Here is a 27,963-nt window from a genome sequence, read left to right on the forward strand (position 1 = left end):
ACAAGGCCTGTTTCATCTTGCACCAGTGATATGCCAACCTAATAAACCCCACAGCGATCATGAACAAAACATGGCAAGTCCAGATATGTATTTACCTCACTCATGTGTTATCATTTATACATAACATTTCAATTATACAAGTTTTTATGCAAGGTACTGAAAGAAAAAAAAAAGAGATATTGCACAATGATCCATTATTCTGAAATATTAGACATAAAATAGAAAGAAAAAAAGTGAATTTTAATAAAGCTGACGTAAAGTTTCTGTGACTGTGAGAGCCATTGGCAGAATACATAATAAACATGTAATATACTGTATGTTTGACAAGAACAGCCGAAGACATATGTGCAAAGAGATCCCTGAGGTGCTGTGATTTTACATCTTAGAACATCTAAATTCTAGTCATGCTTATAGTTAGAGAAGTGATGGTTTGATGTTTGCATAAGGTAAGACTGAATAACTGGTTGTGCATATATATTATTTTCTGATCTATGTTATAATGTTGTTGTGTTTTGCTTTATTCAGACATGTTTAACGCATGGACCCTGCATGTTTAGGCCGAGTTCTTCCCTCAAACAGAAAACACTGTGTTCCACTTTGGGATGGCATGTGGCAATACAGGAAGTGCTCCACTGTGTTTTTCAACTTCATACGCGTTTACTGGAATCATTTGGATAATTTCCGACTTGGAATTGCCAATCTCCACTGAACAAACGTTTTAAGATAGATGAAAATGATTGCTTTATGACATCACAAGTATTTTAAGTTATGAGAATGCAGGCGTCTTAATAATACAGGCTTACTTAAGTATGTGTGAATGAAACAAAACATAACTCCTGGTATGTTATTGAAGAGGTGAAATATGGCTTAAGAGTCTTTGTGGGTAATATAGGAGCTTTAACATAAGATAGATGAGTTAAAGGGCATATCTAGTAACGTGCTCCATTCAGGGTCAGTCACTATCACATATCTGTCTGTGGATGATTTCTTTGGACACGTGCTGCTCTAAACATAAGCCGCTTCTCCACATTGTGCTTTGGGATGAATGGGCAATCAATATAATCCACTTAACAGAGGCTACTGGACACAGCTTACTTCAAGGTTAAACATCCAGGCGTATTTAAATGCAATTGAGCTGTCTATTCATTATGATGTACAAGTGCTTTCTATTAGAGTATTAATACACGAGATGAGATGTGAAATGTGCGCTGGAAAACATCCTCCATCAGTCTGATACGGGAAGCAGGTTGGCCCCCGCGCGCCCTTGCACTGAACGAGCGCGGATGCTGGGGAAGCGACCACAACAATGCAACGTGGAAAAGTGGATATGCCGCACATTACGGTTATTGTCTAATTTATGGGTTTTGCGGCGATTACAGGAACAAGGTGGGATATTTACTCTGACCTATATTGTCTGCTTTCCTTTGACGCACAACGGACGCTACATGTTTGAGCAAAAAGTCTCAAAGGAGCTTTAATGGATAGACGGTAATAGAGTGATTTCTCTATTACTTTGAAGTGTCTATAAGTGCACATCCTGTTTTGAGTCCAGTTTCCCCGTAGGATTTGTATAGGGATGTCAGATAAAAGAGGAAAATGACAGTGGGTTATTACGGTAAATTGTTTTAGTTGCTCCTCGGGAATAGATTTTGAGATGGTGCGAGCAACCAAATGAGATTGTATAGGAGTTTTGTGGATGAAAGAGAGATTGTGTTCCTGTTTATTCATATTAACAACGATTAAATATAGTTTTACGCACAGAATTGTTGGAAAAAGGCAGTGGATTATTAAGAGAATCACAAATATGTAGTTTTTTTTTGGCTTATACAGACATAAACAAAGGGTCTCTCACCTGAAGCTGCAAGTCCAAACAGGACAAAATAGAGCCCGCTGGCGCACATTGGAAGGATGAAAAAGAAGACACGAATGCCAATAGTCTTTGAGTGTCAACAAACTCCTCCGTGGATCCCCCCAGTTTCCAAACGAGAAACTGATGTTTTTTTCGTCTTTACGCGTGGCAAAAATGTATAATATCTAACAGAAAAATCCCTCTCTTCACCTTGACTCCTTCAGTTTCCAAAGACACGTCCCAACTCGCCACTGCCAAACTGTTCAGAAACCCTCCCACCACTTTTTGCGGGCGGAGTAAAAATGTACAGTGTCTGCTTGTGCTGAGAGAGTCCTCATCTGTGCCACATGTTCCGATAGGGAAGGTGACTTTAGTCTTAACTATTCATCTTGGCACTGATTTAAGCGCTCGTCTAACCTGTCCTGCACCTCGCGCACATGCATGAGCCGGCGCCGTGTCTCAACAGCGACGTGACGCATGATGTCGTATGTCGTCATGGAAATTACGGAATAAAATAAAGAAGTGCAGATAAGTGTTAACAAAGGAGGGATAGGCTAGGATAGGGAAATGAAATAACTGAATTAACGGTAGTTATGATCGATTTAGTAACAGCTTTGGCCATTCATGGTACGAAAATGGTTAGAACCATTCTTTATTTTTCAGCTTTAAAGGTGCACTGCGTAACCTTTTAGGTTGATGGTCCGCTACCATGGAGATGTTATTGCTGTAATGTTCCACAGTAGGGTATTAAACCTATGTAAAATGCATTTATTCGATTATGGCTGTTTTTATTGCTTAAAATAGCTTTAAAACTTGCCGTCTTACTGTGAGTGGGGGTTACTGCTTCAAAGATCTTGGCCTGGTGGCGCCTCTTTCTTGTTTCTATGGAGATTGAAAAGTTTAATGTCATACTTTGAAATATTGGCGGTAAAGCAACAACATCTTCATAAAGACAAGTAACTGGAGGGCCCTCTAATTGAAAAGTTTCCCAGTGCACATAAATTAGAGAATGACAGGTTATACGTTTTAGATGATGGAGTTTGTATTTATAACTATGCAACCACTAGGGGTCCCTCTCTTCAATCATTTACAAGCGCGCAAAGTGAAAGGATTTGGTGGCAAAGTGTGGCAGTAAAAAAGGCACCCAGACATACCGGAAAATATGTTGATCAGTCAATTGCTAAACTCATACTCATAAAAGGAAGCACAGATTTTAGCAGCTCATTTTAACAGTTTCTAAAAAAGCACTCATTTAGTTCCAAGGAGGAAGGAAGCAAACTACAACATTGCCTAACTTAAAAGTGCACTATGTAACTTTTTGGATATGTCATCACTGCTCTGTCTGGAATGAATTTTATAGCTCAAAAAACAGGCATTTTGACTGAGCAGTGTTGCCTCTCCACAGATCTGACCTGTAATTTGGTCTGGTTTGGTCTCCATGAAGATAGAAAGGTTTAATACCATACTGTGAAACATCCCAGACAAAACAAAAAGATCGCCAAGAAGACAAGCATTTGACGTGCCCTTCACCAGAAACGTTACTTAACACTTATCCAAAACAGTAGAGTATGACTTCACAAATTTAATTGATCGGTCTAGTCATTTATTAATACTTTATTAGCTATGATTCGATTTGGTAGGAGGGTTCAAAAAGCCTTAAGCATGTTGTTACTGGCTATAACCACCAGAGGGCAGAAAAGTGCTTTAATGAATAAAACCTTCACACTGTATTTTGAACATGATTAAAATAAGTTACTTTGTACAAGGAATTTGCTCTGTTACTTTCATGTATAGTCTGCACATCAATTTATAAAACTATAAATAGCGTAATATTTATTAAAAATACTACAGTAGCTTATAGGAGGAGACCCAGCAGACAGAATTAAGCCACTTTAATAGTAAATGGAAGCATATAATCGCATAATTTCTCAACTGATTTCTACCTTTCATTAACTTAGCCTGTACAAAACATTGTTAGTCCATTTTCTAATTAGAAGATGTTCAATGTCAATATATTAACTTCTATAAAATCAAACATTGCATGCATAGTCTTTGGCGTATGTAGGTTTCAAAAGTCTGCCTTCATTTTGAGGTGAATTCAAAATGAGAGCCCTCACTTCCTGTGTGTGGTACACCATGTTGTGAGTGTCACACACAAAGACATACAGACACAAGACTGAGACCAAACTCTCAACCTGCCTATTTCGAATTTAACTTTACTCTGAAACCTTTGGTAAAATAGTGCAGATAATTGAACATGATCTCCCGGACCGTCCTTGCTGTTGTCCTGCTCGTCATAGCAACAGTGGAAGCAAAAAAAGGTAAACCTCTATAAAAAAAACAAAAAAACATCTATTGTTACTATTTATACAGTCATGAATTTATTGCATTTGTTTACATTAATGGCATTTGTAGACTGCTATAGAGACATGTCAAACTACTCACTGTTATTTTAATTTTGACTTCAGTACATCTACATCCAACTGGTTATCTGTGAATACCGTGCCAACTTTACCTAACTATTCTACAGATGTAGAGATAATCAGTTAATGTATCATTGTAATGATTCAAGTTGATCTAAACCAAACTGTAAAATAATAATTGTACAGTGTAAGAAAAAATAGGTAAGTTCAATTTTAATCTATTCTAAAAAAAAAAAAAAAGTCAAACTATGGACTCAACTATCTGACTCAGCACATTAGTGAAATAAGATATAAATCAGTAGTTTGATTTCTTAAAGTTGATAGAAGAATGGTTATCTGTACATAGAGACTGTATTTTGGTCTATGGTCAATAAAGATGTCTTATCACAATAATCCTACACAAAATGTATATTGTGACATCCCTAATTCCATTCTACATGTTTAAAAGTTGGTAACAGAGTTTTTATTTAGGGCCATTATGTGTTGCCTTTTGCATATTAAACCACAATGAGTAGTGTTGAGTTGTCCATCAGTGTGTCAGGAGCCATGTTTAAACATTTCAAACACGTACACATCTTTTATGTCTTTTTATGGACTTCTGGGTTTCTTTTATTGATATGGCAACTTTACCACTTTACCACTGCATAAACTCACAATGTTCCATATTCTCAATTATCGTCTGTATTATTATTGTGTTTTAAGGTGATGTAACCTTCTGGATGGACAAAATTAAGCTGACATGTCCTGGGAATGGAGAATGGTTTGATGGCAGTCATAAAAGTATGAACAGAACTGATACCACACTTGAACAAAATTTCATTGGTCCCAAGGAACAATACCACTGTCTACATGACTCAGAGTCCTACTACTTCTATATCATTGGAAAAGGTGAGTAACTCTTGTGGGTTACTGATGGTGATCCTGTATTTAATAGTAATAAATGTTTCCTTTCTTATAGCCTGTACATACTGTTTCGAGTTGGATGCCGTTGTTTTAGCCGTAGTCATTGTTACGGATGTGATTGTAACAGGTATAGTCATGATAATGGTCTACAAATGCACCAAGAAGAAAACTGCAGGACCACAACATGCACCTAAAGGTAAGCACTGGAGCATACTATCACCATTATAATTATATAATTATTATTCAAATGTGTGTGCACGTCTCTTTGATATTCTTGTTCTAAAGATATACAGTATTTGTCTGACCTTATTTTTTCCACAGCTGGCCGTACAAGACTCGAAAACATACCCCTCAGTGATCATAGTTCTCCTTATGCTGTAAGTATTTGCATAATTTTCAATTGGTGGGGTCTATTATAGTGACGATACAAAGGAAAATTCCACATACTGTATATTAGTGACATATAACCCAAGTTATAGCCACATACAGAAAAATCTTCATGTTGACACTTTTGACGAGTTCATGTTTTTTGAGTTTTTGAGTCTTGAATAAAAAAATTAGCATTTTGTTTTATTGTAAATTAATTTCCTGGGTTCTTTTTAAAGACAGTAAAGTAAATACACCTCCAACTGAATGAACCCAAGAAGTTAATGTAGTTCTTTTGCTTCAGGGAGGGCATCCAGTGTAAAACCTCAGTTTGTGTTCATTGTTGTTTGTATTCACAGCCTCTGAGCCACCACACTCGCTCCAATGACACCTATTCTCATATCCAGCCATCCATTAGCAAGACAGGATAGAGACAGGACCACTGCCTAGGACAATTTAACAACATCTAATGAACTGAAGAGGATCTCAGCGGTCGTGGTCATTGGAGTCCTGCATGTACTGAACACAGACAGGGACACTTTGCAAGTCTGAAAATATCTGGGCTGGGAGTTTTGGTGGACCTTTTGTAAACACAGTGATGTCTGTTAGTATGGACAGTAAGACAAGGAGAGCAAGGATTGGAGAAACACAGCTTTTTGAAATTTGGAAATTATTGGCAAGTTTGCTTGTGATATTTACTTCTCAAAAGACAAATACAAGCTCTGTAATAAAACTGACACCCTAAATCAGGAACACTCTAGAAATGATTATCAGATACAGATACAGATACAATACAGTAATTCATCTTTATTGTATTATTGATACTTTTTGATACTTTGCCGTGACGTCACACTGTGGGTGTGCTATATGTATCTCTATAGACAAAACATTCAGCAGTTACCATGGTAACACAATGCACACAAAAATGTTTTAAGTCTGAAAACTCAACAAAAAAACATAAAACGGATTTTTTAAAAAATTTTCAGGAGCCTGTGATACAAGTGTACAATACAAGTGTTCATGGTCCTGCTTAGGTGTTTGGTTTTCTGTTTTTTTTTTTTGGTTTTGGTTGAAAAACTGTAGGCTAATGCTAGCTAGCCTGAGACCAAAATTTTATTTTTGAGAAACTTGTTTAACAGCACAAATCAGTTCACTTGTTGCCGTTCCAGCTGGTTCTTTATGGTCAGATTGTGATAAAACAAAGTTTAGAAATTAGATTAAAATCAGATTTATGTAACAGAGCTTCAGACAGAGCAGTGCCCACAGATAGCACCACACCCAGGGGCGGACTGGCAATCTGTGCGTTCCGGAAAAGTCCAGAATAGCCATTTGACCATGGGCCGATTGGGGCTGCCGTAACACGCCCCCACTCCTCAATTTTTTTCCGTGAGCCGATTTTTCAGGGAAAGGTCCAGGGCCGTTTTTTGGTCCCAGTCCGGCCCTGACCACAGCACCAGGGAGTGCTGATGACATCAGCTGCAAAGTATCAATAGTGTCTTCTTATATGTGTACATATGTAAAGGGTCACTGAATGTCTAATGCCTGTGTATATATTGGATTAGACTCTTATGTTATATTAAAAGCAGTGTTGTTGTTTTTTTGTACATCTCATTTTCCCTGATGTGGTAACTATTATTACCCACTGTTTCTCTGAGCACAGACATATTCAAATGTACAAGAGTTTATGAGTTTATTTGATTCATTTAGGTCTAATATCAACTAGCATGCCACATTGTAACACTGCTTCTTGATTCCCTGTTCTGTCTTGATGTCATTGTAAATAATAAAACGCTTTTTACAACTTTTGTGTGCATTTATTTGTATTATTTACTCAGCACCTTGATAATCTGCTATTAATTGCATTACATCCGACAAAGACCATCATTTTGGTAAAAGGAAACAGAGCCGAGAGGTGCCAGATGCACATATAGATTAAAACCACGCGATTGTTCGAAGCCTCAGATCATTTCCGTAACTTCACTTTGTCTTTTGTCAACTGTGAAAATGCCTCTTTCTGTCGTCTGTAAGTCTATGACTGAAAAGTGGTGGAACATCTGATATCTTACCAAGCACATCTCAATGGAAAAGTGATAAAAACCCAAGTCAGACACAGTTTCCTAGAAGTGAACAGCTTTGTAAATATTCTACAGTGGAAATAAGTGTCAAAATTAGACAAACTTTTGTTCAATGAGGGAAATGACTTTGACCCTGTATGTTTGTAAACACAGCACTTTGAAGAGTAATAAAAATAGATTATAACATTTAAATATTTGCCTATATAATATAAAAGTATGAATGCTATTTTTGGGAAACATGCACGTGTTTGGTGCAGACATGTTCACCCAAGAGGTCCTTTGTTTAAAGGGTCCATACATTGCTATTCTGATAGCATAATCCTATTTCCTCATCAAAAAATATATTTGTGCTTTTCTTTTATTTATTTTTTTTATTTTTTTAATCATTTTAGCACATTTTTTGTTTAGTTTGAACATTTGATTCAAACATGTATCTGAACAGCAGCAGTCACATCATTTGGAATATTTGTCATTGGTTCACACAGTCCTCAGGTTCTTTCTCAGAAGACTGGACACAGCTCTTATTCACAAACACACATGATCAGCGAATTCTCCTTGTTTTCTCAACACTTCTGTTCTTACATAGTAAAGGACTTTGGCCCAAACTCTCTCACTTTCAATATAGAAACTCAAACAGAACAGCAAATCAAAATTTGTGAGCACCAAAAATCGAACAGCAAAGGATTTGACACATGAGTCAAACAGGGAGAAGGGTCTCAGCCTTGAGTACAGACACTGAGTACATGTATAGACTACATACAGACTTTCAGAACCGTACAGTCCTTATTGGATTTTCAAGAACACATTTCATATCACAGAACAAATTAGTGTTGATGTATTTTCTTGTATAAATAGTTTTGATCAAATACTGCAAAATCTACTCTGCAATTGATAATGTACTTTTATATTTTACATAAAACAGTACAGACAGGTTACAGGGGGGAAAAGCAAAGCTTTTCCAGTCCAAAATTCATCTGTGTAAAGATGGAACCCCAGTGGCAAACTGCACCAAATCAGTCATTCTCTATGGTCTTTAAGAGAAGGACTAAAACTTCTGAGCTGCAATGTTAAATTAATGAAAAAACACATGACGACAGTTTGAGAATTTTGAAGGTAAAACTTGCTTTTGGAGAATGATTGAACTGTTTTAACGAAAAACTGCATTTTGCTTTAATTTTGATTTAATTTTGTTTAGGAAAACTAAAATTCTGGTTAGGATTTTGTGTGAGCTGTTTTGCAAATGTCAGTTTTCAGTATGTAACAGTGCCAAAGCGACTTGAGAAAAACTGTAAACACCATACACCTTCACTAGAATACAGTTTTTCTCAATTGTTTAAGCACATTTACACTAGTTTAATTTGATCATTTGATTCAAACATGTATCTGAACAGCAGCACAGCTGGTCATATCATTGGAAACATTTCTCATCAGTTCACACAGTTTTAAGGCTTTTTCTCAGAACACTTGACACAGTTCTCATTCACACACACATATGATCAATAAATTGAGCTTGTATTTTTTAATACTATTGGTCTGTTCTAAACTGTCATTTTCAATATAGAAACACGGCAAATCAACATTTGTGAGCACCAAAAATCAAACAGGAAAGGATTTCACACGTGTGTCAAAAAGGGAGAAGGGTCTCAGCACTGTACACACACTGAGTACAGACACTGAGTACATATAAGTACATGTACTTTCAGATACATACAGTTCTGACAGTTTGATTTTCAAGAACACATTACATCTTACAGTACAAAAGTAGTATTGATGTAAATGCAATTCTTATACATTTTTCAGTTTTCCACTACAAAACAAAAAAAAAAAAAAAAAAATTTGATCAAACACTGCAAAAATCTACTTTGCAATTGGTAATGTACTTTTATATTTTACATGATACAATACACACAGATTTTAGACAAAAGAGCAAAGCTTTTCCAGTCCAAAATTCAAAGTGTGTAACGTGTGAACCCCAGAGTCAGACTGCACCAAACCAGTGATTGTCTGTAGTCACTGAGAGTTTCTGAGCTGCTCTGTCAAATGACAGAAAAACACATGACAAGAGTTTGAACATTTTCATGGTAAAATGTGCTTTTGGGAGATGATCGATCAGTTTTGAATGAAAAACGGTATTTTTTCTGAGATTAAATTTTGTTTAGGAAACTCAAATTCTGTTTTACAAATGTCAATTTTCAATTGATAAAAAAGTGGTGAAAATACTTTAATTTGGATGCTTTTTTATTAATTTTTTTAATTTTTAATTTTTATTTATTTATTTTATTTTATTTTTATTTTTTTTTTAGCTTTGGGGATGTAGACAGACTAATAATAAATGCTTACTCCACATAACACAAAACACAGTTTTTAAGCCTTTTAGATATTATATATATATATATATTTGAGTTGGTGCATTAATCAAATCACAAACGCTGCAGTCATTTAGATAATAGAATGTCCTCTGCAACAAAACAAAAACAAAAAAACAAATACTTTATTTAAAAAACTGGTTGTATGTGTAGTTGAGATCTCTATAAACATGTTCTGAAATGCATGGGATTCTTGTGTTACTTTATCAGTTCATACTTCAGTGTTTCAAATTGTTCACTATGTGCACCCTCGTTTTTAAACCTACTTTTCAAACATCACAAATTACTTTTCAGAATAATCGCAATTAAGTTTGTTTCATACCAAAATCATGGAGCCCTAAAGATGATCCTCTTAAGACTACCTCTGCAACAACTAACCCACACCACACAGCTACCTGCCCAACCCCTCCCCCCCTTTAATTCCAACCACAGCATCTTTCAACCACTTATTTCCTCCAGCTTTGGTAGTCCTGACTGAAGATCTGGAGAGGGGTTTCTCTAAGCTGCTCTGCGGTCATCCACTTCTACTCTAACCCCTCAAATGAACAGGACAAATATTCTGTGTATCAAACAATATATGCTATCATTTAAAGGTCCTATATTATGCAAAATTGACTCTTGTGATCTTTTAGCCATGTTCTAATGTTGTTACCTCATTGAAAACATACCTGGAGCTGTGTTTTATTCATGCACAAAATCCTGCATTATAAGTGTCTACATCTCCAAAGCTCAAAATGCTCTGTTTCTCCTTGTGTTTTTATGTGTGATAGTTTTCAGATTAACAGCTACTTTATTCCAGCAAAGGTTTATGGAGTCTAAAAACACAGTGGAGCATGTTCTGTATGATGACACGACATCACAAGGCGTTTTTTGTTTGAGAGAAGAAGCTTAAATATGCAGGATTTGTGCGCTAAACGCTAAACATGTGTGAATAAAACAAAGCACAACTCCAGGTCTGTTTTTGATGATACAACATTAGAACATATTAAATCAGAAAATGGCATAATATAGGCCCTTTAAACCTCCCCCGCAATGCAGATCCATAAAAGACAAACTTAAATGCATGTGCAGTTTTATGTTTATGAATATAAGAATGGGAGAATGCATGGATGTTTTTTAGTTTTTTGTTAACCTGCCCACAGATTGCACATGGAATCTACATTTAGTTAATTTGGTGTAAAGTGTCTCTTGTATATGGTTTGTGTTAATAAACCAATTCAGGTGTGGTATCTCAGTCAGATCTATGTCGAATGCAACATTTTAAAAGATCACGTTAATCGTCCAATAGTACGTGGCTGTAAATTTCAGTGTGGCCCTCTTTGAAAAACGTTTGGACACCCCTGCACTAAGCTAAACTAAACAAGTTTTCTATGAGTTCAGGCTACAGTGGTGCAATGTGTGCCCTGGTCTAACAACAACTCACTATGATTTCATCTGTATGATCATAATGTTATTAGTTTATTAGTGTAACAAAATCTGTTTTGCAATAGCAATCTATGGACTATTTATTGTTTATCGTTGTTTTTATGTCAAGTTTTAGTTATAGTAATTTTTCACACATTGCCACCCACTCACTGCCTGTAGGTTTAATAAACTTCTGTCTTTACCATCAGTGACGCTCTCCCACGCTGTGAGCTGTAACATCTGCCTCACCGCACAGTGTCATTGTGTGGTTGTGTGTAGTGTTGTGTACTCATGGATGGTGTTCAGAGGTGTGTTTTAAAGTGAGTATTTTAAACAGTTTGAAGTTGCTTCTCAGTGTGAGATTTTGAACAGAGCCACGTTTGTTGTGATCAAAGTTTTGAAGTGTTTCCGCTGTCTCACAACAGACGAGAGTTTCCTTCTTTCAAATTGTGAATGTTTTGGTTCTATTTTGTAGCTGTTGTTTAACATTTGATTCATCTCCTACAGGTTTTGGTTGCCACTTGTTGCATGATCTTTTCTTAGCCCTGTTGCACAATGCTGAAATAACTACTAGGAAACTGTTCAGTAACATATTACACTGACATTTTATTGAAAACTGAAAAGGCATGGAAAATCCCCCACAACTCTTATACACAAGGTAGGAAGGACAACAAGTGCACCAAACTGTAATATTTTTAATAATACAGACCACATGGCAGCAGACTGGAAAATATATATTTCAAAGAGTAATTTATAGCACTATTACAAAGGAACAGAGGAAGAAATGGATAATCTGTGTTTAAAATATCTTAGCAACGTCTCAAGCTTGCCATTATAAAATGCAAAGCAAATCAATGCATGGCTTGTAACAGTAATTCATTTGTGTAATTCATTATAAATGTCTCGGTCGTTTTTTCTCAAGCGCTGCAAAAATAAACAAATAAGCATTAAATTAAATGTAAAATGAAAACTTAAAGAAGTCATTATTGTAGCTTCATACCTGATAAACACCGTCGCTTGTATCAGGTTGAACAAGGGGCTGTTTGTCAGAGGCTAAAAAATATTCAATAAAGTCACAATGACAAAAAAATCTAACTTTTATAATAATAATCACCACCATTCTCATCATAATCATTATAAAAATAATGAGAAAAGAAAATATAAAGGACGTGTAGGCCTGAGTTGGTTTAATAAGGATCATTGTCCAATTGTAGAGGAGAAACAGATAATCTGCACTCAGGATTTTAGTAGAAATACTAAAATAGTGATATAAAGAAGTGTATGACAGATCTTATACCTTTCTTGTTCATGGTGGTTGTGCCGATCTGGCCGTGTTTAGCAATGAGATAAACAGAAATGCCGATCACAAATGTCGCCAACACATTTCCAAAGATCAGCCCAGTGATAGACATAACATCCAGGTCCACACAGTTATCACAGGCTGCAAAGAAATGGGTCAAATAAATCAATACTAGAAAAGATGCAGTAGCTTAATACAAAAAGATGTGTTAAAGGGTCAACTTACAGCGAAATTTGATAAATATCTTTGTATCTGTACCGTCCTTCTTACACAAATACTCCCCAGTGTTGCTATCATGGATTTCTAACCCGTCTAATAGCACATCGTTTAAATGAAGTTTATAATCATTAGGACACATAACTTTTCCAGATTGTACTTTCATTTTAAACATCCCATTTCCTGTTGAAAACCAAAAATGAATGTCATACAGAATGCATTAAGATAACATTATAGAGTCTTGTGTCAAAATCAGTAAAAGTATTTTTGCTATGTGTACATTTTACTTATTGAAAATTAAATTGTCAAAATACATTTTCAAGATATTAACAATCACACATTTATTTCACAAAATGCTATGCACTTCACGCCTGCATGCATACAAGGACATTACAACAAAACCGCTTTGTTTTTATTCTAACTTAACACAATTAACTTAAATAAAGCATAGAACATAAGAAGTTTGTAAATTTCATGTTCAATATATGTTATGCTCAGTCTAAAATAATCCTAAAGTAAAAGCAGTGATAGAACTTGTCTTACCTGCACCACATTTGATCAACACTGTAAGAAATAAAAATAAGTTGTTCAATGTCAAACAGTAATTGATTCATTTTAAAAGATCATATTCAATGAAAAACATCAGTGCAAAATAATTTCTTACCAGAGAGAAAAAACAGCCACAAACACGTCCGGTGTAACTTGTTCATCGTGTTGAGCTTTCCGAAATTAACTTTATCCCAACAAAGGATAGTTGCAATTCCTGTATAATTATAAAAGATAATAGTTTAGAAATGCATGATGTTAATTAGTAGCAAAAATGTGAAATATTAGTTCTTACCTTAAAATGTTGCTCTTGAACAGATCTGTAGTTCCGGTGAGTGTGTGTCTGTACAGTTGTATGTTCATGTGGGATGTAACAGGAAATGGAGGCACGAGTCTAACACTGTGTAATTGACGTGTTGTATATTGTTGTTTACTGAGGATAGAGCAGCACTGAAACAAAGAAGTCAAAATATGTACTAAAGCAACGCATAGCTTATTAAAAATCTATAATGTCAAACTTAAAAATGACAGCTTTTGTATCACTGATGCTGGAATGATGTATTGTGAAAAACTATTATGAAATCTGAAATATACTGTGGCACATTATAAGCAAAGGATATATATAGAGAGAGCTCTCAGAAAATGAATGCATGTCTTTCAAGGTAGAACAATAAAAACACCTGTAATAGAATAAATGCAAAATCAATAAGCATAATGCAGTACTGTGGGACAATCCAGGAAAAGTAACAACATCTCCATGGAGACAAGCAGGTGGCCTTTATACCCACCACCAGCAAAGTTATAATGGACCTTTAAATACTCTGTTACATCACAAATAAATGAGAAATACCCAATTATAGTTGTGTTCTACTACTACTACTACAACTACAACTTCTATTACTACTACTACTAATACAAATACGAAATCTTTTGAATGGTTAACTGTCCTCAAAATGGCACCATATAGCAGGAACTTAAAACTCATGATAACCAGGAATGTATAATTTTCTTCTATGATAGAGATGTGATTAAAAGGTGCTCAAAACCATATAGCAGACATAAAAAGCAGTATAATTTAAGGCTTTTGGCCAAATGTAAACCTCTATGACAAAACTAATTTACAAACATGAAGTCATTTTCCCTTTTCCATTCGATCATCACATTTGTACCAAAAGTTGTGACAAACTCCTGACTACTTCCTGTGCAAAGACAAGCCACAGAAACCAATGACCCAGAGTCACACCTGCTCCGCCATAAACTCCACTGAAAAACATGCTTAAACTTCCCCTCGTTCTGCACCTGCTGCTCTCAAATCCCACTAAAAATGTTACACTATTCCACCTAAGTCAGTGTATTTTATAAGTCATGACTTTGTTTTTGACAGAAACCAGTACTGATGCTGTAAAGGATGTGCATGTTATCCACCTTTAGTCACGCGAGCTAATGCAGGCGTAAGAGCACCACCTGGAGGCAAATCGGGGAACTATTGTGTCATTTTGCACAATAGAAAAGGAATAAAGTTGTAAATAACAGTCAAACCAGAGACCATATGACTTGGGAACAGCAATTAATATTCTAATAATTGTAGGAGTATTCATCAGTTTCAGTTTCAAGCAACATTTTGAGGACTATTTTTCCATTTAAAAGACAAAATATTTAACTTTAAATTGTTAATCGCTATGGCAACAGTCAGAAAAGTGGTAAAAGCACTGATAGTAAAAGGTAGTATAAGGTATTAATGAACAGAATTTGATTTTACATTCTTGTACATTCACTTGTGCCTAAATGTGGATAGAGTGGCAAAAAAGTACTTATGTAAAAGTACTGGTTTTGTTAAAATTGAAGATCCTGTAATTGGAAGGACATGAAATGAAATACTGCACAGAAATGAGAAATCCTATTAGACCTAACACAAAAATTCCAATAATTTAATATTATCAACATAAAACGTCTGCTACTTATAGACTCTTATCTGGTCTTAAAACTATTCTGAGAAATACATGTACTACCCACCTCTTCAAGTAATTGTAATAATTTTGACCATCTATACTGCAACTACTTGATACATCTTTGTACATGCAGTTATTAAAGTAGTTATACTATTGTTTCGTGGTCATTTCAAGTATCAGAGTGGATTCACTGGACAAAATCTCAATAGAATCTTTATTAGATGCTTTAATACACATATACTGGACATGTGCATACAGTTAATGCTATACTTTTTCCACATACAAATACTTACAGCTTCATAATGCACCATTTGAAGACACTATAAGGTCAAATATCAAATCTCACAGAGCACACTTTTTTGGATATTCAGCTGTTAGCATAGAGCAAGGAGCGCATGCCGTTACTGGGGCATTATGGGTAAGAAGATACATACAAATGACAGACAATCAGTACGGTATGTATGTTTAAGTATGGCTTTTTTCATTTTGGTGCTTGAAACTTGCAGCAACACCAATTGTGAAAACAGGAGAAGAAATAGATCAATGTATGGCAAATGGAAAGAGACAAACAGGTTGTAAAATCCAACATATTTGAGAGCAAGTATATCTGCACAGGTTATGAAGTGGAATCCATGTCAGGGGTCATATTGTTCATTATTGTGAATCAGAAGTCCAGAGACAATCATTACAAGACAATTAGGTTGTGTTCACACAATAATATTCAGTATTCTTTGCACCTATTCAGGATTCTTATTAGGAGTGAGAATTAAAGGTCACTTTAGAGATGAAGCATTGTGTAACTTTTCTGGTCAAGGGTCCACCATTTGCTTGCCTGCATGAAAATGCTGCTTTGCTTGGAGTGTTCCACAGTATGGCATTAAAGTTATTTGTCTTGCATTTTTAATGGGTAACAGGTGTTTTTTAATATATATATATTTCAAATGGCACATTGTGAAACACTCCACGTAAAAATAGTATCTGTACAGAGACAACAACGTGGTGGGCCCTTCACCAGAAGTTACATAGTGCTCCTTTAAAGTAAAAAGTAAGAAGATTGGTAGGTAAACATATATAAAAATTTATAGCCCACCGTTAGCTGCCAAAAAGTGAAAAAGATAATATGAATTTATGCCACGCCTAGAAATATCTATAAGTTCTGTTAAAGTTTAATTTCTTTATTGTTAAGTGCAAACACAACCTAACCGCATTTAATTCTAAGACAAAACATTGTAAAGTTGATTTAGTGGTGCAGTACAAGTAGTACATCACTTAGCAGCATTGTAACTGACTTGTATGAGGACATTTTTGAACACCATACAATTGCAGTTAGTGAACTGCTGTATCCACAGATTACAAGTGTCCCAGTGTTACCTTTGTCTTGTTCTGAGCAGCTTAGAGGGACAGTGAGTGGTAGATTGGATTGGCAGTTCTGTGTAAGCCTCACCAGAGATGGCCTGTTGGTTAGTAATGGAGTTTCTCATGCACAATTTTCATTAGTTGAGTCTTTAATGTATTTTGTCAGAGCCAGATCTCCTCACTGCTTGTGCTGTTCACTTTGTAGATATAGCCAACCATTGGATATCGAGCAAAACCTGAGGCCAATGAAGTAAAATAATCAAAGAAAGTACTAGGAAAGTGCTAGAAAAACAATATGTATAATATATTTTGCTTACCTCTGGCAGCATAGGCTAGGGACAAATCTTCCTCCTCATCTAAACTGTGTTGTTTTGCAATGTCTCGAACTACAGTCGATAACATACAAAAAGGTTAACAAGATTTAAAAGTGCCTGTTGAAAGGTAACAAGTTCAAGTGGCTTAGTCCTGAAAGTCATAGTCAAAGTTAAGTCCACAGATAGATTATGGACCTGTTTACACGAGAACGCTTGCGGGTAAGAACGACAAAATATTTTATAAAAAGTGCCTTTCATTTAGATGGTGATGGAGTTTTTGGGGCTTAAAAACACAAAAATTTGAAACCACCGTCTAGAGTGGAAAAACTGAATACACTCTGCCATAGCATTTCCGTCTACAATGCCCAAGACGCAAATCTCTGGTCAGATCTGCTCACGTCGCGTACATGTTTATGTCACTTACATCACCTGGCGTCACCACCTAGCCGCCTGGCATGCATACTCAATCAAATTCCACACATTTTTGCATCACTGTATGCATGCAGATTTCCTCCTAAAAACTCTTGTGTAAATGCGGAATAAAAAGTAAAGATGTGATGCCATTTTGCGTCTTCTGTTCAGACCGTCATCATATAAATGTAGCCTGAGTTTCATCCTCCTGTTTTAGTCCTGAACTAGTCCAGGTTAAATCTTAATCTTGATTGTGAGTATGTGAGTGGAACTATGAACCTGGCCTCAATTTCCATTGAAATTTGGGTATTACATAAAATAAAGTATTTGAATTGGGTCTCAGGATGTCAGTTATGGTGCATGACCTTGCAGGGGAAAATAGTTAATTAAAACTAACTGATTACATTTGCTTTGGTAATTCCACTTTTTGAGTCGATTTTTTACTTGTACTTGAACTTGTAATTGTAACTGAGTATAACTCCACTATATACTCATCCAATGTAATTTGTTACATTTAAAATCATAGTTCATGACACAGTTCCAGTCCCAGTTGTAGTAACTATTATTTTGAAGAGCTTTTTTCAAATTTACTTTGTACACTGAGTACATTTTATTTTTTTATGTAAATGAATTTTTGCTTGAGTACAACTTTTCAGAACAATTTCCACCACTTTAAACTACTCACATTACACATCACATTAGATTTTGGGGGTAGGTGTACTTTTTTTGGTCAATTTTTTACTTATAAATGAGTATAATTCTAACCATATTATAAATCATGGAATAAAAAAAATCTTAAGAGTCTAATCTGGAGTACATTTCACCCATATACCTAAACCATTGGGAATTAGGCTCTACCTCCTGTACGGTAGTTTAGTACATGTTTGTGTTACCTCTTTTTAAAGTGCTGAGGTCGTTGAGCTGCATGTTCGAAGGTAAAGACATGTTTTCTCTCGGCATGTGGGGCTTCTCTGCTTTCTCCGTCTTCAAAGTGGTGGATTCACTGGCACAATACAATAAAAGGAAATCAAAGCTATAGACTACAACTAATTATGATATAAATACAGCATTTTTGTTCAGATAGTACCTCTTAGTGGCCATCACAATTTCCACAGGCTCCTCTGAAATGTTTATTTGTTCATATTCAGTAACTATAAAGGACAGGTGTTATGTCAAGTGTTATGAAGCTGACCTACCGATGGTTTTGCTCTTGTTCTTTTGCATGAGGCAGAGCACAATGAGGCTGAGGATGAGCAGGGCCATAAAGGCCATGGCTCCTCCGGTCACAATCCCCAACATTGGCACCTCCACCCGGGACTGCAGAAACTCTGAGGGCACAACAAGAACAGCGTAGTGAAAATACCTATATACAACAAGTTCAGTGCTTTTATTGTTTAATATTTGAATATACAGTAAATGTGCATGGAAATGGATGTAGTATAGTTATAACTGACCTGCCAGGGTGAGGTTGCTCTGTGCTGTTCCCAGGCTGTTGTCGGCGTTGAGGGACATGTTTCCTGATAGGCTGCTCAGAGCCACACGCAGGCTGTGATTGGTTAACCAGGGGTAGCTGTGGGAGTCCAGGATGAGGAAGTCCGAGGTGTTGGCGACCACATGACCCGTCTGGTCCATGAAACTGAGAGTGGCCGGAGGATTGGACCGGACCAGAGCGAACAGGACCAAAGAGAGTCCTGGGTCTGCGGTCTCACTGTACTGGGCTTTGACTTTGAGAATCTCCGGCTGGACTAGAGACAGAAAGGAGAGGAAATTAGTTCAAATTATAGTCACTAACAACGAACATGACTTATATTACATGCTTATTTGGGAGCTTCAGTAAATAAACACAAATTAACCATTTTACCAACCTGCATTCACAGCACTGACAATTTACTAATTATGCAATACTGATTTAAATAAGTACTGTGCAACTTTTCAGGTGGTGTGTCTGTCAACCAAGTCATAACACCTGACTGAGTTACAAATCATATATTTGGAGTGGTAGCCTGTTCAAAGCAAGGGAGCATGTCTTTCAAGGTGATTTAGTGCAATTAATACAGTAAAATAGTAAAAGCTTTTATTTCTGCAAAGGGTGCAGACTGTAGTGTAATTTTTTTGCATGGTTGGACATGTATAGCAGACAACCAATCGCACATATTTTGATTTTACAATTTTACAAAAATAACACAGACAGAAAGACTTACATTGTATATTTAACATGACTGTAGCGTTATAACTTTGCCCAGTTTTAGGATTTGAGGCGACACACACCAGCTCCCGGTCCCATCTCCGGACTTTTAAAGAGAAAGTGCTGTTGGGGGGTTGAGTGTTTGGTCTGTCTCTGAAATCGTCTCGGGGTGGCACCATGACTCTTTTGCCTCTTTTTGTTGGAGGTTTACTTTGCATTTGCTGCTGTTGTTCCCCGTTGAGGTACCAGGTGAGGAGGGGAGGGGCGCGGGGGTCCCAACTGTCTGTCTGACAGTTGAACCGGTGAGTCATGTTCTCCCTCAGGGTCAGAGAGGCGCGCTGACGTCCATCGATTTTGGGGCCAGACTCAACTGCACCTGGGAATTGGAAAATAATAGCATCTTATTCTTCTTATTCATCTTATTCTTTATTATTTTTGTATTTGCATTTATTTATTAAATGGACAATGCATATTAAAAGAATAGATAATGCAAAAGAAGAAAGATTTTTTAATATGTCTTTGTAATTCAGGTAGCTTAAAAGGTATTTACTTTGAAGTTACTTTGTATGTTACTCATGCTATTTTACCTATATGTGTTGTCATGATACTAAACTTTAAATCGATACTTAATACCAATTCCAATACCACAACAATAATAAGTAGAAAGTTATTTTTAACATTAAATAATAGTGCTTTCTTTTATATTACCATGTGGTCTTATATTTGTGTATTCCCTCAGTCATCCAAGTATGTGTAGTCTTATACTAGATAGACAGATTCAATAATTATGGTAAACTTATTCAGGAAAGGATCATTTCTGTCTTGTTGATGTGACTTTTTTAGTACCCATTCTTGCATCTTGTATCTTGTATCTGAGTTTCAACTTTCAACAACTCTGCTATACAGGTAATATTTCTCCAAGTCAAATATAAAGAGAATTGTGAATTGTTACCCGTCCAGGATAAGGCCAGCGTGTGAAGCAGCACGACAGCAGAGCCCTTCATCCTGTCCTCAGCTCCTCTCTCTCTCACTACATCTACCTGCTGAACACAATATTTACAACAGTCTTCATACAGCTTAAATATCATAAAAGTATGTCTAAAACTGCAAATATCCATCACTGTCATCAGCTCCATAGAGGACGTTGTTCCATTTCATAAAATATGCAGAAGCAACCTCTTAGGAGAAGAGTTTTTGTATTTAGCCTTGTTCAATAATCAATTAGACCCCCTGGAAGCCATATGGGGACAAACAACAGTTGAACATTGTTTTAGAAGCTACCATGACAAAATGTAACACGTATGACGCATTAAACAGATAGAGCTTTATGGTACAGTGTTGTTTTCTTATCAAAATATAGCTGGAATTGAGTTTTGTTTCATTCATCCATTATTTAAACATTAACCCTGCATACTTGAGTTGTAGTCTTCTCTTAAATGGAAAACACTCTGTTCCACCTTGTGATGTCATGTGGTAATACTGAAAGTGCTCTAATCTCCATAGACCTTCACTGCAATCATGTGGTATGTTTTTGATGAGGTAACAGCATTATTACATGACTAAAAGCTTACATGAGTCAATTTTGCATAATATAGGACTTTTAAACAGACAGGGCTGAAGTTGTTCACTTTCCCTATCTTATAATTGCTTAAAAGTGGTGACTAGTATTATAAGGAGGAGGAGTAGCCAACAATAATCTTTATTGTAACAACTATGCTATATTTATAAATGCCAATAGACTACTGCAATTTAAATTCTCTAAGATTTTAATCTCTAAGGAACCCTACTTATATAGCAGTCTTTATTGCATTGCCCCATTGGTAGACCTATCACAGTGACATTGACAACTTTGGTTCAGCTGAGAAGCCCAGACTTTATAGCAGAGCACCCAATTTTCAATATCACAGTTTATTTAGTTTGCAAAATCTCACCCCAGTGCCACCAGGCCTGCAACTTGTACCAACCGGCGGGCATCATTGGGCACAGGCAGTGAGTAATGTCCTAATGTCTGACAGTGGCGCTAGCTCCCAATCTCAGTCACGTGATCTGCCAGCTCCATGGACGAAGCCAATAAACTATACACGAATCCGCTCAGATTTAAGGATGCAATATGTTTAACGCGATACAAGGTAACAAGGCTGTCGATAAGGTCTGGAGATACGTGTTTTGCACTGACAATCACTGCAACGATAGTAAACATATGGATGCGTTTCGAGACATGGCATCCCCGTTTGCCGCATGCAGAACATCCAAATAGCAAGCCGCGGTTTGTGTCTCTATTACCTTAATTTTTTGAACGTGAAGTGTCGATCAAGTCGCTTTGAAGCCTGATGGAGCTCCATGTTTGCGGCAGCGGTGTGCAAAAGGGCAAAACGCGACAGGAGTAGCGGTAGAAAGCGGCGTCAATAACAGCTAGTGATGAGAGGCAGCACCCCTGACTCAGGAGCTTTCGCATCTACGTACACACGCAAAAGACGCACGGGCACGAGGCGCTTCTGTTGCCTTTCTGTTGTGCCTCTTTCATATTTCACATACAAACATTTCTCCTTATCCAGCCAATAAAAGTAGTCTTTTATGGTACGGAGCGCTGCAGATGATAGAAAGGAAAATAATAATAGTTATAAAATAATAATATATATAATAATAATATATAGAATTAAAATATGAAGGTAATAAGGTAATAATTACGGAGCCATGACACCATGACCATCTCACCTCAATAGATTGCCCCAGTTCTGTTGGGATCATAGACTATATGCATAGATTGACTGTATATGGTCTATGCCTGGGATAGCAACTGTAATAACACATGACATTGAGTAACACCGTCTGTAAATCTAATGTGTGTAATATAAGAAACAAATCAGAGTTTAATTGGCCTTAATCTATTCATCATCGTGAACAAGTATTATGACACATTTCTAGGGGATTTATAGTAAGTAAGTCTTTATTTATATAGTGCTTTTCACAAAAAATTTTTGTCCCCAAAGATGCTTTACAGAGCATTATTCAGCATTATTCATTCATTCATTCATTCACTCTATACCTGGTGATGGTAAGCTACTATTGTAGCCACAGCTGCCCTGGGGCAGACTGACAAGCGCAGCTGCCATGCCAATTGGCGCCATCCCTCCGACCACCACCATCACTCACGCACACACCACTTTCATACTAGGCAATGTGGATGAAGTGTCTTGCCTAAGGACACACAATGATTGAATTGATTGTATTTAACTGACCTTGACTATCAACTGTTCTGGAGACCTGTAGCATGTTTTGGGTTGATGGGGGAAACCGGAGCGCCCGGAGAAAACCCATCCAGACACGGGGAGAAAGATGCAAACTCCACACAGAAAGGCCCATTCTAGAATGTCGCAATGTCATTTTTGAACGTAAAGAAACTGGTTCACTGGTCTGGTCATCACGGAAATAGAATGTTGAGCACTGTAAAGCAGTTGTTGGCTTTAACTCTTTGAGTTTCAGTGAAAACAAAGGGTGTAGAGTGTGTAAGGCTAGACAGATTTGAGTTTGAGTCTTCAGTACAGCAGTTCAAGTCTGTGCATTAACCTGCCTATCAGGGTCCATGGACGGGTGGATCCCTGTAGGCGTATAAGAGCAGCCTTGAGCTCATCATATGAGTGAATTCAAGTCTGTGACAAATGCAATGGTTTTTGCTGCATTCAACTACCTATCAGGGTCCATGGCCGGCAGGTGGATCCCTGTCAGCATATAAGCCCAGCCTTGAGCTCGTCATATGAATGAGTTCAAATCTGGGCCGAATGCAGTGGTTTTTGCTGCATTCACCTGTCTATCAGGGTCCGTGAAAGGCGGGTGGATCCCTGTAGGCCTATAAGCCCAGCCTTGAGTTCATCATAGGAATGAGTTCAAGTCTGGGCCGAATGCAGTGGTTTTTGCTACTTTCACCTGCCTATCAGGGTCCATGGACGGCGGGTAGACCGCTTCCAGCCGTATAAGAGCAGCCTTGAGCTCATCATATGAGTGAGTTCAAGTCTGTGACGAATGCAATGGTTTTTGCTGCATTCACTTACCTATCAGGGTCCATCTTATGCATTCCACTTATCGTAATCTTTTCGCACACATGCACATGAAACATCCAAACTCTGCTCAGCTCTGAGAATGCACGGGCCTGGGTCTGACCTCTGTGAGTGTGCACATTTATTCATATTTTTCTCCTGTGTGTGTAAATTTTTTCCACAAGTGAAAATTTCAATCCGCAAGTGCACTAATTTTTTTAAAGCACTCTTGTGTGTTTTTTCACTGTAACTGCAAATTCAACAATTACAACTTCAAAGTTTTGTTCTACACATTCTCACATTATATTCTACAAGTTCTCAAATCAAGTTTACACACTCTCCCATTTTCCAACATATTTATCTTCATAGAGCACCCCGGCTCACTTCTCCTCTACACACGGAATCTCCACGGCTCTTTATACTATATTTCTGTATAATAAGCTTTATAATCATAAAATAGTTATTGAGGATTTTCTCATAAATTCAACAAAATACTGAAAAATTTAATCATTTAAGTTTAATCTGGTTTGAGAAATGAATTTAATATTTTGGAGTTTTAAAAAGTTTCTTGTGATTTTACAGAATAAAATATAGGGATTTCTTTGGGGTAATACTGGGTCCATGAGAACAGGAGAAGACTAGATTTTAATATAATTCCTAATATATAAATTTTATGATTCAGTTTCCAGTCTTGGCTTCACTATTTTTTTCACCATTTGGCCTCACCAAAAAATCTCATAAGACAATTTTTCTCATGTGTGCATAATCATGTGGGAATTTTGTCTCACAATATTTTGTCCCATCCCTAATAAATTCTAAAACTGGCAAAATTGAGGACCAGGATCAAAACCAAGGATTTATCTAGAAATATGCCAGAACTAAGCCAGAACTAAACACAAAATAAATTGGACTTTACCTGAACTCAAACAGAACTTAATAAAAGACCCAACTTGGACTTTACCTGAACTCAAACAGAACTTAATCAGTACTCAGGATCTAAACTTGGACTATATCTGAACTCAAATAGAACATAATCTGGACTCAGGATCTAAACCAACACTTGTCAAGAACTAAACCAGGACTAAACCAGAACTAAAAGACCCAACTTGGACTTTACCTGAACTCAAACAGAACTTAATCAGGACTCAGGATCTAAAAAACAGAACATAATCTGGACTCAGGATCTAATCCAAGACTTGTCAAGAACTAAACCCGGACTAAACCAGAACTAACCCAGAACTAAACACATAATAAAGGACCCAACTTGTGCTATACCTGAACTCAAACAGAACTTAATCATAGTTCAGGATCTAAACCAAGTCTTGTCAAGAACTAAACCATGACAAACCCAAAACTAAACACATAATAAAGGGCTCAACTTGGACTTTACCTGAACTCAAACAGAACTTAATCAGGACTCAAAATTTAAACCAAGACTTTTCTAGAAGTACACACGGACTAAACCAGAACTAAACCAGAACTAAACACATAATAACACATAATAAAGGACCCAACTTGGACTTTACCTGAACTCAAGCAGAACTTAATCAGGGTTCAGGATCTAAACCAAGCCTTATCTAGAACTATGCCAGAACTAAACCGGAACTAAACACATAATAAAAGACCCAACTTGGACTATATCTGAACTCAAATAGAACATAATCTGGACTTGTCAAGAACAGTGAAAAAAATAATAAATTCAGGAGTTAATACGAACATTTTAAGACCAAAATGTCAAGGCTTCCTATTTTGCACATGGCGCGACAGCATAATCATATTGTGTCTAAATGTGTATGTTGACATTCAACATCCAAATTTTATGTTAGCTACTTTTAAACTCTTTGAGTTATCTGACCAACTGCATGTGATGTTTATAGTTTGTTTTACCCATATTGCTGATGTATTTCAACAGGATAAAAAAAAACAAAAAACCAAAAAAAAACATGTTTTTGGAGGAACATGGAGTATTACATGCGAATATTACAATGAAATTGCAAGATATCAACCAAACCGGGTCATTTTTGACCCACTTATTCATCTAAGGGGTAATGTAGGAACCACTTAAAGCTTTGTAACTAGCACCATTTGATTCTTTGACCCTGAAAATTTTAGGGTCAGGGGTTTAGCAGTTAAAATCAACATTTCAACTTATTCAGAGGCTGAGATATTTCAAAAAGAGATTTTTGGCGGTCATTTAAAAAAAAAAATTCAATTTGGCCACCATACAGACATCTGAGCAAATGCAAACATTGATTTTCTGACTCCATATACTATAACCTTTCCAGAAATATATAGTTTAGCAAATCCCCCAAAAATTCCCACTAAGGTTAAAAAATGAATATAAGGAACTGGACTAAAAGCTCAAAATGCTCAGTTCCACTTTGAGATCAAGTGAACAGCTCCTTTTACCTTTAGTTCAGTAGAGTCAGCGGTGGAATCAAATCGTTGTTTTGCAAGTCTCAAGTAAGTCTCAAGTCTTTGACCTCAAGTTCGAGTCAAGTCCCAAGTCAAATACAGGCAAGTCCAAGTCGAGTCTCAAGTAACTGACCCATAAACCAAGTCAAGTCCAAGTCGTGGTATATTTATATGGGTATTTATATAACAGTTGTAGAAATGTGATTTTTCCTTTTTAAATGTCTTGACAAGATCTGAGTATGAATAATTACGGTCAAAATAGAAAGAATTCATATTTAAAAGTGCTTAATATCAGTTATTTGACATGTGTCTGCACTGAAATGGAAGGATTGTGTTCTTTGTAGTTCCTTGTTTTATTGGTAAAATCTATACTTTTAACATATATGGAGAAAGGGTCGAAAGCAACTTCAAGCTTTCCGTGTTTTACCACGATAGTGTAGTTAATTTCAGGTTAAGTGTTGGATAGATGTTCTCCCTAACCTCTTTCAAAGGAGGAAGGGGAAAACCTTGATAGATGCATATACTTTTGCAAGTGGGTGGGAGTGTCCTCCTAAATTCAGTTGCTCGGCTGTTAAAGCGTTTTGGATTGTCCGGGTTAGTAACTGGAGAAATGGAGGACACAGCCTCCCCGTTAAGCTTCCACTTCTTGCCTGAATGTGCAGAAAGCCAACACTTTACTGCCTCTGAGCCTCAACTGTTTGCTTACTCAGATACATTATCTAAGACAGCATAAGTCTCCATGCTCTTGAGGAACACCTTACTGATCTTCAAAAGTACTTTGCAGTTGTACACAGGCCGGTCGACAAACAGGTAGTGTTGATGAGACAGCTCCCTCAAGATAATTTTTTTCCTTTCTGTCATCTGCAGGGCTCCGTAATCCTTTTTTATTTGGCGGAATATATTTACGTGTAGTTGTGTTGCGGCTCTTTACTCCATAGCCATAGCCAAATAGGTATTTTGTGTTTCTGAAATCTATCAAATTTATGACATATAACTGTCCAAATATAAAGTTGACCAAAATGCTAATGAAAATGTGTCCCATGTATTAAATTAGCAATAGGTCATCTCCACGTTGTGCACATTTATATTCTTAATACTAATTTGGCAAACCTGTATGTGGATTTTCAAGTGGCACAAAACCTATAATCTCTATAGGGGCTAGAGCTTTTACTTATACTGTGATTCCATGCAGCAAAGAGGAGAGTCTAGGGAGTTAGTGTGTAGGATGGAGGGAAGATTGAACGTGGAAATAGGAACAGAGGAGGCAGACAAACGATCCAATGAGAAGGAGCGCTGTGACACAGTGATCTACTGCGGACCATGAGCGCGCGGGGATAAATGGTTGTTTACGCATCAATATGAACACACTTTGTAAGCCCTGCGTGCGCTCTGCTCAATTAGTCGAGACTAAAAACCCTCTCTGCAGTGCAGGTTCAGAGCTAAGCAGCCAGCATGCAGAGAAGTGCACTGGGCTATCCGGTGCAGTGCAGATAAATCAAATTGTGGAGTTTATTCTTTGGAGTCTGGCTATGTAAACTAGACTGCTAAATGTCAAATGTTCTAAAAAAGACTGAAGGGGAAGAAAATGGTGAAATGTACTTTTATGTCTTTTTAATTAGAAATAAACATAACTTTTTTTGATAAATTCTAAATTAGTGGAAGCAACTGCTGGAAACGGATTTAAAAAAGGTTTTACATCATTGCCGCATCAGATTAGGTATGAACAAAAAAAATATGCATGCATACACAATATATAGGCAAAATACCTGTTGTATGTTTTAGGCAGATTCAAAAATGAAACCAAAATTGTATAAGGGTTACAGTTCAGCACAAAGACTCATCCAGTCAGCA

The 27,963-nt window shown here is 36.7% G+C and overlaps 4 protein-coding genes across 4 annotated transcripts in view; 1 reads left to right on the forward strand and 3 right to left on the reverse strand.

Annotated features, from left to right (window-relative positions):
• The window catches only part of LOC110161996 (myelin protein zero-like protein 2), a 37,882-nt gene extending 35,579 nt beyond the window's left edge, over positions 1-2,303 (reverse strand). The window contains exon 1 of the mRNA XM_020926848.2: positions 1,853-2,303. Within this exon, the coding sequence (XP_020782507.1) occupies positions 1,853-1,901 (49 nt within the window). The 5' untranslated portion in view covers positions 1,902-2,303. The remainder of the gene's footprint in view (positions 1-1,852) is intronic.
• Positions 2,304-3,910: 1,607 nt separating this feature from the next.
• Positions 3,911-7,328, forward strand: LOC129412668 (T-cell surface glycoprotein CD3 delta chain-like). The gene is made up of 5 exons (XM_055167011.1): positions 3,911-4,170; positions 4,975-5,160; positions 5,231-5,371; positions 5,497-5,552; positions 5,901-7,328. The coding sequence occupies exons 1-5, from the start codon at positions 4,107-4,109 to the stop codon at positions 5,970-5,972; spliced, it is 519 nt and encodes a 172-aa protein (XP_055022986.1). The 5' UTR covers positions 3,911-4,106; the 3' UTR covers positions 5,973-7,328.
• A 4,644-nt stretch (positions 7,329-11,972) lies between these two features.
• LOC110161941 (T-cell surface glycoprotein CD3 gamma chain-like) lies at positions 11,973-13,899 on the reverse strand. Its single transcript, XM_020926783.2, has 7 exons — positions 13,744-13,899; positions 13,567-13,665; positions 13,446-13,466; positions 12,912-13,085; positions 12,684-12,827; positions 12,387-12,439; positions 11,973-12,310 (listed from the first exon to the last, which is right to left on the reverse strand). The coding sequence occupies exons 2-7, from the start codon at positions 13,610-13,612 to the stop codon at positions 12,263-12,265; spliced, it is 486 nt and encodes a 161-aa protein (XP_020782442.2). The 5' UTR covers positions 13,613-13,665; positions 13,744-13,899; the 3' UTR covers positions 11,973-12,262.
• Positions 13,900-15,306: 1,407 nt separating this feature from the next.
• On the reverse strand, positions 15,307-20,667 carry LOC110162044 (transmembrane protein 25). Its single transcript, XM_020926910.2, has 8 exons — positions 20,616-20,667; positions 19,680-20,039; positions 18,933-19,223; positions 18,675-18,806; positions 18,566-18,599; positions 18,372-18,481; positions 17,071-17,139; positions 15,307-16,989 (listed from the first exon to the last, which is right to left on the reverse strand). Exons 1-8 carry the CDS (start codon positions 20,665-20,667, stop codon positions 16,916-16,918), a joined length of 1,122 nt encoding a protein of 373 aa, XP_020782569.1. The 3' UTR covers positions 15,307-16,915.
• Between the last annotated feature and the right edge of the window lie 7,296 nt (positions 20,668-27,963).

The sequence above is a fragment of the Boleophthalmus pectinirostris genome, unplaced genomic scaffold, assembly GCF_026225935.1.
Source record: "Boleophthalmus pectinirostris isolate CB_2022bp ecotype Guang Dong unplaced genomic scaffold, ASM2622593v1 HiC_scaffold_9, whole genome shotgun sequence".
Classification (NCBI taxonomy): Eukaryota; Metazoa; Chordata; class Actinopteri; order Gobiiformes; family Gobiidae; genus Boleophthalmus; species Boleophthalmus pectinirostris.